Below are 11077 nucleotides of genomic sequence, written 5' to 3' on the forward strand. Positions count from 1 at the left end.
TGAATCTGGGGGGAGGGGTTTCAGCCCCCGCTGGAGGGTGGGGCAGGTGTATTGGAGCCGCCATGGGGTGGGGACCCACTGCACCCTCCAGCCCCAGCTGAGAAACCCCTCGAACAAGCTCCTTCTGCTCCCTTTCCCCCCCCCCCTCCCATTCTGAAAACAGCAGGGGCTGGAGGGGAGGAGGAGCCATTGGTAGGAGAAACTGGGTGCGGGGCAGCCAGCAGCTAAATTCCCTCCTGGAACCAACAGTGAACTTCTGTTTGCTCCACGGGATCGCTGTCACACAGGCCGCTTCCTGCAAAGCGTTCTCACTTACAGCGGGGAGCTGCATTTCTGTCTGCGCCCAGAGTGTCACAAGTACTCAGCAGAGAAGCAGACAGAAGCCTTATCTTGGCATGAATTGCTCAAGTTTACACTTTTTCCTCTAATTCAACACACGAGTATGGAAGTTTACAAATGCAAATGGACTACTGCCAAGACAAAAAAGCCACCTTCCAGATTTGAGCTCAGTGACCAGATATGGACATTTGGAGAATACTATTATAACAAAACATTCATAGGATTACAAATAAAATCAGGAAAGTATCAGCAGCCATCCTAATCTAGTTGCTTATGTGCATATTTCTAACCAGGGCCTCTATCGTGTTGTTAAAAAGCACTCTGTGCAGAATCAGACAAAAGTCTGCCTGAAGACACTATTCTATTCTAATTAAATCTTCTGTTCAAGGTATCTGATACTGCAAATTGATCATTTAGATCAAGAGAAAGGGGAGGGTCGGCCTGCCAGCCCAGGGCTGGTCCCCCCAGTTCAACATGCTGCAGAAGGGCTGCCTGGGGCGAAAAGGTACTTTAGCGTGGGGCTAGCTGACAGACAGCCCCCCACACTGAAGCACCCTTGTGACCCAGCCGGCCGGGGTAGTGTCTACATGTGCACTGCTGCTGAGTAAAAAATCTCGGCAGCAGGGTAGTACTTGTATTTACAAACACTACCCTGCTGTGGAGTTAATTATTTTACTCCAGCCTAATAGGGGGGCACTTGTAGATGCACAAGGTTTATTGTGGAGCTAATTAGTCAACTCTGCAGTAAACGGCTTGTGTAGATGTGCCCACTGAGACCAATGGAAGCAGAGGTTAAACAGAAGCACCTCTGAATAATCGGACTATTGTTATTTAGTTACCACACCTTGGAAATTTTGGCCTGAAAGTTTTCCAAGATGAATTTGAAGTAATCCAAGTGTAGAAGCATGGATAGAAGCCAAGCACCACAATTCTCATTTTATTTCTTTCCTTTAATAACGTACAATTATCAAAGATGCTTTAAAAAGACTTACTCTTTGTGCCAGTCATAAATCTGGTGGATATTGCCGAACACAATTTTGTCTTTCCCTTTCATATCTTCAGGAACCCCTTTTTCTTCTATTCTCTTCATGAAGCCCTTTAATGCAAGAGAGATCAGCAATTAGCAAATGGACCAACTGAAGAGGAAGAACAATTAGGCTCATTTGTTTCTGAGCAAGTACAAGTTACGTGTCACAATACATAGGATTTCTTGCCTTAGAAGAAAAGCAGGAGTTTATAAATGCCTTTTAACACATATTCAAAGCAAGATACTAGTCCTCGCTATTTTAAAAATTATACGACTTGCTTAAAAGTAAGCTATATGAGGATTTATTCTGCAGATGTACAATGGTTAACTAAGCCTTTGTTAAATGTCACTAAAGAGACAAGTGCAATTAGAAGAAAGTTAAATAAAAAGGTAGTTTTTGTTGAGTTTTTGGATTCCCAGAGAAGCACAAGATGACAAACTCTGAACAGATAATTTTTTCTTCCATTTATGAAAGAATGTATTTTGGGAGCACAAATCCACATAAGTAGGATTTCTCATGCCTCCTGAGCATTACATTAGGAGTCTTTGGAGCTTTGCAGCTCCATCGGTTTACATTTGTATCATATTTCACTAGTATGACAACACACAAGTTGAAAGCTTTTGAAAGCAACTACTGTGTGGAAGGGAGAACAGTCACTGAGTTGATAAACTGACAAACAGTAAAAAACCCCTGGTTTTGGATCCCCCATTTTGCTACAACTGGAATTTAGTACGCCGACTGCCTCAAAGTCAAGAGCTAAGGGTCCAGTTGGGGACCCAAACTTTAAGCCTCCAAGAATTAGCGCATAATTCTGCAAATATCAGACAACTTGTACCCTATTTCTTTTATCCCAAATCATTAAAAAAAACTAAGGCAAAAAAACTTTATAGGCCATGAAGCTTGGGTGTAGGTACCAGATTTTGGAGGTATTAAAAATGCCAGATTCTGGTTTGTGCCATGCTGAATTATGTTGATGTTATTAGTAGTCAGTTCTTTTTTCAAGGAGGATGGGAACCAACTCATTAAGCAGCAGGTCTACAGAAAATGACCTGGGGGGGAAAGTGGACAATAAAATGAATATGAACCAACAGCGTGCCCTTGTTGCCAGGAAGGTCAATGGCATACTGGGCTGTATTAGTAGGAGTGTTGGCAGAAGATCGAGGGAAGTGATTCTTCCCCTCTGTTCAGCACTACTGAGGCCACATCTGGAGTAGTGTCCAGTTTTGGGCCCCCCATTACAGAAAGGATGTAGACAAGTTGGAGAGAGGACAGTGGAGGGCAACAATAATGGTTCATGGGACTGGGGCACATAACTTATCAGAAAAGGCTGAGGGAACTGGGCTTATTGTCTCTGGAGAAGACAGAGAGGATTTAATAGCAGCTTTCACCTACCTAAAGGGTTGTTAAAAGAGGATGGAGCTGGACTGTTCTCAGTGATGACTGAACAAGCAGCAATGGGCTCAAGTTGCAGCAAAGGAAGTTTAGGTTAGATATTAGGGGGAAAAAATCTCTTACTAGGAGGGCAGTGAAGCACTGGAACAGAGAATCTCCATCCTTGGAAGTTTTGAAGACCCGGCTAGACAAAGCCTTGGCTGGGGATGGTCTAGTTGGGGATGGTCCTGCTTTGAGCAGGGGGTTGAACTAGATGACCTCCTGAGGTCCCTTCCAACCCTAATTTCCTATGATTTCCATGATCTCTGTATAGTAGTAAAAAGGTGATCTATTCTCCATCATAGTCTTGAAGCCTGGAAAGGTCTTGATCACAGTTGGAAAGGTCTCAATCACAACCCAGTTGAAGGAACACATTTGAGTTAAAACCTAACATTTGCTTTTATTAGACCAACTTACATAATAAAAGATATCTGATTCACCCAAAAAACCTCGTCTGCTTATGTCCTTAGACCCACACAGCTACAACCTACACCCTTGTAACCTAACATTTAGTAATATTTGCAGGTGGCATCAGCAGTTTCCAAAGTTATTAGCAGCAACCCCACAGCTTAGACTTAGGAAGCTGCATACCAGGCAAGACAGAAAAATGGTTTTAAACACACATTTTTAAATGGGTGCTCTCCAGCCCACTGTTGATTCTGATGGAAAATCACCATTTCATTCTAATGAGCTTGTAAGACCATTTCAACTCACCTCTACCACAGTTCCCAAATCTTTGACATAGTCTTTCTCAGTCTGTACCAGCTCATTTAAGACGAACCTAAATAAAATAAATAAGGTTTATAGTCAGGATTCTCAAAATACATTTCCTCTTCTCCACCATACACCATATTTTTACTAGAGATTAAAAAAAAAATCCTCCATCCAGTTCACATGAAATGTTTCTCCCAGCTTTACGGCTCAATTGTTGCTGTTAGATGAAACAATCCAGTTCAGCATATTTCTTAGCTATGGCAGAGATGACATCTTGAATCCTCTTTACTGATTTTTTTTTTCTATACTGGATTACATGGAATTATATTCCCACCACAAAAAAACTATATCCCTTGTACGTCTACTCTTCATTTGCTACATCCTGTATTTGCCATAGCAATCACCATAGAACATGTGCACAATCTGTGGCCTTGTCTCAAGCATGAAAAATTTTGCTGCCCAGCGTTTACAAACCCCTTCCTCTACTCAAATTTGCTCCAGACGACAGTAATTCAGTTTTATTTCTTGAGGTTCAACCTCAGGGCAGTGAATCCGATTTCTTTACTAAAGCAGTCAGTTTGTTATGGTAAATAATGCAGATAAGAGTCCAAGGTATCCTTATTTCAAAGCTAGCTCTGGGTAGAACAGTTATCTAATGAACCTCCAATGTACACAAACGAGGCCAGGCTAAAAACCAATGTTAACGAAACTGATAAATCATATGATGTTCTTTAGCTGGACAATTTCAAGATTTACGCTTTGCCACAAACTCCTCCCCGCTCAGTTACAGCAATACCAGTATTTGGCACTTTGTGAACTAAATTCCACCCGGGCCTCAACTCAATAATGCAGTGATGGGGCTAACAAAACAGGGGGATGGCTTTCTTGCATGGGTTCACTTTCCATACATCCATCGAGTGTCCCACTTCAAGAGAAAGGGACAAAAGTTGACTATTACCAGAGCTCGAGTAAAGGTCCCTACAAGGAGGACCTACTGTACGAAGAGGAAGCTTGAGCAATGTGGACTAAGGGGAATTCTGATGTTAGGCCACAGCTGTCAACTTGCAAACACGTACACATGCCCCACTGAAACTGGGCCATGAGCCAAAGGGGTGGGAGGCAAATCTCAGGCAGACTAACAGGCAGCATCCTGTGCAGTGGCTTGATACAGAGATACCTTGCTTAGTCAAGACAAAAATACAAGCAGCCATATGCTGTTTTACACAGAAAAGCACCCTTTCCTCCCAGAGAACTTCACGGACTACCTATGAAACATTAGTGCATCTTGCTAAATTACAGGGGTGTAAGTTGTAGTGCGTTGGTCATAGGCAGACAAGGTTCTTTGGGTGAATCTGATATTTTTTATTAGACCAACTTAAATAGTTGGAAATGTTTTTCTTAGCAAGCTTTCGGGCTTAAAAATCCTTTGTCATGCTAAATTAGGCATTCTGATCCCGTAGCAATAGCTGAGGGTCTGCATGCTCAGTCCAGACAGGTCGGATAACTTCACAATTCTCCTTAGTCCACATTGTTCACGTTTTCTCTTCATACTGGGGGTCCCTCTTTGTAGGTATCTTTATTTAAGCTCTGATAATAGTCAACTTTTGTCCCTTTCTCTTGAAGTGGCACACTCGATGGATGTATGGAAAGTAAAGCCATACAAGAAAGCCGTCCCCCTGTTTTGTTAGCCCCATCGCTGCATTATTGAGTGGAGGCCTAGGTGGAATTTAGGATGAGTGTGCCACACACACTGTTTTCACGCTATCGCCACAGTGTGACAACAGTGTATATAAACACTCTCGTCCTTTGTTTGGCAGGACACACAGTACACAAAGGTCCCTATCGTGGAGATGTCATACAGCTTCTTGCTCATCTAAGAGCTAAACTTGCCCCCTTGGGCAGGAGCTACTGAGTGCCAGTGGAAATGCCAGCTGCTCTAGGAAACATCCTGCCAAGTTGCGTGCGTGGGTGGTAGGCATGTGAGGCAAATCGTTGATCATGAGCCTCTGGGCAAGCATATGCTGCAGACTGTCCCCTGGCCCTACCCGCCATCCTTTGCCAAAAGATGCGCTGACTTTCATGCACCGACATGCCAGCAACAGTACCAGGTAGGACTCCTGCCCTGCTGCTATCCCTGAAAACTGGCTCTCAAAGAGAAAGGACCTTTCTGCTCTCTCCCCTCACCATGCAAGGCAGGGATTTTGTTTCCTGCATCCACAAGATCAAAAAAGTCTGCAAATCACAAGAGTACTGAAAAGATGCTCTCTCCAGAAGTGTGGCAGCTACTCCGTAACAAGGGCCAGGGCTCATTTCAGTGAGGCTTCACAACAAAAGTAAAAAGCATGACCTTATACTTCTGCTTCAGGAAGTTGGTTTGGCACCTGCACCGACTACTTTACTTTCAGGCACCTCATTTCGAGACCATCAAGGCTTTGCGCTCCATATATAGGAACAGAAAGTATGAGCATCTCTTGATATTTTTACATTCATTTCTTAACCATGTATGAAGACAAGTCCTTCTGCAATTACTTTTAAAAAATCCATTATTTGAAAGGGGGTGCTGCCAGAGAACAAGTTCCCTTGCCCATTTTTCTGATACTGCAGATTAGGAAAAAAGGAAGAAGTCATTTACAAAAAAAGTACCTGTATTCCCAACAACAGCCTGTTACTGTATATGCATTATTCTAATATAGAAGTGCTTTCTTCTACTTGGGTGTGGGAGTGAATAAGGAAGAGGGAAGAAGGACAGCCTTCTCACTTCTAAATAGACCCGAGTACTCAATATTGGTGTATCATGATAACCCCTTACATTTACTCCTCGAATGGTATTCCCAAGGACTACTGCTTTATTCTGGTAGAAATACTGTAGCCAAGCCTGTTCCTAGAGCTGTTTCTCCCGTCAAAGACATTTGCACAAACTGAAAGGCACACAGGCAATTATCACCTATGAATGCGTCTTTGCAAGGATTCACTTGCAATTTGCTGGGAAATGAGGGTCATAGCTTGAGTTTGGATCTCAGTTACCTAATATGGACATGGAATTAAACAAAGCTAGGAGCACCAGGCATGAAACACAGAAATAAAATAACTAAAGATGACAAGCTGCCTTGTTCTGAAAGCTACTAGCAGGTGTTCTCAAACAGCCTAGAATTAAAGACATTATTTATACAAACAGTCATGAAATACATGTAGCTCACTGCTGCCAGAGCTCTTGAACTGCTGAAAGTTATGGTATATTTATTAGCGCCATGGCAAGCTTTGCGGTAGCAAAAGGCTAGAATTACAACCAGTAGTGGTCGACTGGTAATGTATCAGTCAAACAGACACCGAAAGAGGTGTTTGCAGTGTTATCGAGATCCTAAGTGACAGAGATCCCAGTAAAGGACTTCTTCAGATGCGCAGAGCACTGCTCTTGTCTAACAGAACAATCTGCAAAAAAAATCACCCGTCTTGTTTAAGCACAACATCCTGTCCTTTACCCAGTTGCTTCTCTGGCTTCCCAAGGCAAAAACTCAAAGAGGCCTGTACTGACTTTCAGAGCCCCAGGCCATTTTACTCCCGCTTGCTTTCCTGTTCTCAGCTACTTCCTCTCCTTGGTTTCCTTCCCATGCTTTCAGTCATTCCCTAACTGGCTGATATTCCTCCAGCTCCCTACTTGGAGGTCTGTTTTCCATTCGGGTAACGCTATTTTAAAAGACTCAGTAGAGTTGCAGTGCTCACATGCCCGGGGCGTTCATAAATCAGAGCAGCCACATGAGCTTTTGTTATAACCCTTGACATGCCTTCTAACCCTGGACGGTTATTGTAAGACAGAGGCGAAGCACACAAGCTGCAAGACATGCCTTAAAAATCAAGAGCACTTCGAGAGAGGGGTATCCTCCTTGTCATACTCTTTATATTGTAATATAAAACAGGCTTGTGTAAACCAACCCTCCTCCTACTCCTCTTTCATTAGCAAGTATAAGCGGCGTTCCTGACTACACCTGAGTCTTTGTTGCCAAAATGTGACTTGTCACTCTTGCCCCAAAACCCAAGTGAAGACAAACTCCCCCATAGCTTTCAACTAAGGCAGATTGACCTTGCCTATCTTATATCCCCAGTCCACTGTTCATCTCATGCAAAACCAACAGTCTCTACTAGATTTTTATAGCAAGGAAGCCCTCATAACTTGGTACTATGGTAACAATCATGCTTTTAAAACAGTGAAGGCAAAATTAAGATTAAGAATCTCAGAGTGTTTTAAAACATCCTCATCTAAGAGTTTAAAAAAACCCAAAGTTGATACCAGCCCCTCTGCTATTGGTCCCATCTCTCATGCACTGGACTGTATCTTCTTTCTGGTAGTAACGTGAATCTGAGAAATAACAAAGACAACTTACATCCTGCCTCTCATTGCTTTGGCTTTTTGCTCCTCTTCAAGGTTTCTTGGGGGAGTGGAAGGCGTCATCCCTTCATTTAAGCAGCCAGTGGCATCTTTTAAGCTTCCGCGATAAGATCCTCCTTCTAGGGTCTAAAGGAAACCAAACAACCCGAAGCATTATGGAACAAGCATCGTCCTTGAACCCCAGTGCCGGAGTTATCCTCTGTTTCAAGTCAACTTGGCAATAGTGAAGAACAAAAAACCCCTCAAATGAACAGGAATATTCAGTTATGCTTTCCTTTAGGTTTAACAAAAAAACCCCAAACCCTGAATGTTGTTATATTTTAAGCTGAGTGGGGGGAGCAGCAAAACCCTCAGCATGATCATTGTAAGTGGACAAAGTATTCACCCTTATGCAGAGACGGAAAAAGTTATTTTAACTATATTGAAAGAATTCAGGACAAAGCGAAAGCTTTTGTTGCCCTTCGAAGTGTGAAAAAACTGAACTATACACGCTTTGTTGCAGATTATAATGGAGACTCCCTTCCGTAAAGCATCCAAGATTTCCCAAAAGTGGGTACATGGTTAGTTATATTTCCAGAATAGGTATTTAAAAGTTGCTCTGAATCCCATGAAAAATAACCGAGGTTGTGCTATGCAAGCATGTGTGAAATGGTTTGGGAATAAAGATTTTCTCAGAGCGGCTTTTAGTAGTGCTAGAAGGCAGAGTAGATTTGCACCTGATACACTAGCTCAGATATACATAGCATGAGCTTTCATGAACCCGAGCTCCCTTCATCAGATGCTGTAGCAGTCTTTAAGGTGCAAATCTACCCTGCCTTCTGTTTGGCTTCAGACTAACATAGCTAACTACCTCTTTCTAGTAGTGCCAGTGACTTTTACATTTGTCACCTCACTAAAATTGAGTCACAACAGGCCCGCTTCGTTATCCAGATGGTACAACCCTGTAGATATTTTCCCCAACTAGACAGCATCCTTTGTCTGGAGGTCTCAGACTGAGCTTTAAAGCCCAGTGGGATCACCTTACCAGGGAAAGATGCTTTCACTAATTCACAAGCATCCCAGCAGTCCTTTATTCTCCATATCCTTAAAACAAAGGCAAGGAAACGAACCTTCTCTTGCTTGCCATGGATCTGCTTCAATTCCCCAATTTTTCAATGAGCTTAAACCAAACATTTGCCTGAATTTAGACATCCTGGAATGTCTATGTAAGGTTTATCAAGTAGACTAGCATTTTTAATCATTTCAGGGAACAATTAAAAGGAGGCCAAGTAAGAATTACAACCTTCTAGACCACAGGCAGCAGCCCCCCGCAACAAGATCAGGAATTACACCACAATCTAACGCATAAGGTGAATCCTGCACCTGTTCATGGGGTTGATGTAGATGACCCTTGAGGTCCCTTCCGATCTTATATTTTCTATATCTAGGAGGTTAAGCTGTTTTCCTATTTAGGAGTACTGTTTAAAGACTTGAGTCACAAGTGACAGATGCCTTGTGTAGCTAAGTTAAACTGTCGGCATGGGGGATTCTGATAAATATAGGTGCTTTTTTCTTAATACAATGCAAAGGTGGAAGCTCATTCTGAAGAACGACTCCGATTCCAGAGTATATTTGAAACTCCATCATGCCAGGTAGCTCAAAAAACACGCTTTGAAAATTCAAAAAAATTTGGAGACTTCTGGAGGTGGAGTCTACATGACACCATCAACTGCATTTCACTCTTTGCTGACAGCTACTCAGATGAGCTACGATGGCTAAGAGTTAATAAGTATGCAGAAGGTAGAGGATGGAGAGCAAGGAAACAGAAGTCAAGGCAGACAGTGCTGTGTTCATGCTACAGAAGCAAGTTATGCCTATTCCCCACACAGTTTCCAAGGCACTACACTTACCAGCTTACTTTTGACCAACTTTTCTATTGCACTGACAAGATCCGCAGCAGTTGGCACATCGGAGGAGCTCTGACGAGCAGCTAGCAAAGAGGAGGACTGCAAGACACCAGTTTGCAAAGGAAAAAGCAGGTTAGCAGGATGTGAAGGGACTAGGAAAAAGTGACCAAACCGGCCATCAGTGAGGTTATGTTTGGGAAAGAAGCAGGGAGAACGTGGCACACAGGTGAAAGCGTTAAATGATCACATGCAAGTCAGTCATCGCCAGACCAGAACTGGAACTGGCGCTGCAGCTGGGGTCGAGTGCAGGGGTTCGAGTTAGTGGTTAGCGTGACATTGTTAGGTACAAGAGTGAGAGTTTGACAAAACAAGCATCTCTGCCCATCTTACATACAAGCCACATACTCCTGGTTCTTGTTTCCCCCCCCCCCCCCCCCAGGGACCTTTCTAGCTGAGAGGCAGGCAAGCACCCAAGACTGAAAACCAACCCTTTCAAAAGTGAAGGGCAGTCATGGACCCTTCTCCTGGGCAAAGGAAATAGGTCTCTTGTGTGAAGCGCTCCCAACCCTCGTTGAGATGGGGCATTTTCATTTGCAAGGTTTGCTTAGCTCCATGCTGAACAGTTGGTTTGCAACATTGTGACATGTTTTTATTTTAAGGTGAGGGGCACAGGGGACATCGGAGTCATGGCAGCGTTTCCCTTCACGGTAGGGTTTGCAAATTTAGGTGCCAGGATTTCAGTAGCCCAGTCTACATTCAGTTAGCAAAAACATAAGGGACATGCTCCAATTGTCGGGGTGAACATCAACAACTGAGCAAAAACGGTAGCTGTTCTGAGCTTTCGGCACCTTTGAACACAGGCTCACATGATTGCCCAAACACGGCTCATAGGATTGTAAAGAGGCAACGACCACCGGGAAAATGCAGCCTCATTTTGTAAAAGTCCACGTGCCGGCTTTGTTACTCTTTCTTTAAAGCTGCATTGATCTTTGGTCTCAGAAAGTCTCCTCTGAAAACAAGTAAGAGGCACTAGGGTTTATATTTCTGGAAAATAGATACATATTAGCTCATCTGAAAAAAATATTATATATAATATAATATATTATATACATATACACATATAAATATACACATACATACACACACACATATATAAATAATATATAATAATATTATATTATATATACGGTTCTTGTCAGCTGAAGATGAGAAGCGCAAACTGAATCTTTGAGCCTCCTGCTAATTGGCTCCCGGCATGCTTTAATAGCAACAAGACTGCAAACAATTGCTTTAAA

The 11077-nt window shown here is 42.9% G+C and overlaps 1 protein-coding gene across 2 annotated transcripts in view; it reads right to left on the reverse strand.

Annotated features, from left to right (window-relative positions):
• The window catches only part of KALRN (kalirin, RhoGEF kinase), a 721807-nt gene that overhangs the window by 80269 nt on the left and 630461 nt on the right, over positions 1 to 11077 (reverse strand). For both annotated transcript variants that reach the window (XM_019522566.1, XM_019522565.1), the window contains 4 exons: positions 9786 to 9881; positions 7892 to 8022; positions 3513 to 3579; positions 1332 to 1435 (listed from right to left, as the gene is read on the reverse strand). In XM_019522566.1, coding sequence (XP_019378111.1) covers positions 1332 to 1435; positions 3513 to 3579; positions 7892 to 8022; positions 9786 to 9881 — 398 coding nt within the window. The remainder of the gene's footprint in view (positions 1 to 1331; positions 1436 to 3512; positions 3580 to 7891; positions 8023 to 9785; positions 9882 to 11077) is intronic.

This window comes from Gavialis gangeticus, unplaced genomic scaffold, assembly GCF_001723915.1.
Source record: "Gavialis gangeticus isolate Ggan-Ray unplaced genomic scaffold, GavGan_comp1, whole genome shotgun sequence".
In the NCBI taxonomy this organism is placed as follows: Eukaryota; Metazoa; Chordata; order Crocodylia; family Gavialidae; genus Gavialis; species Gavialis gangeticus.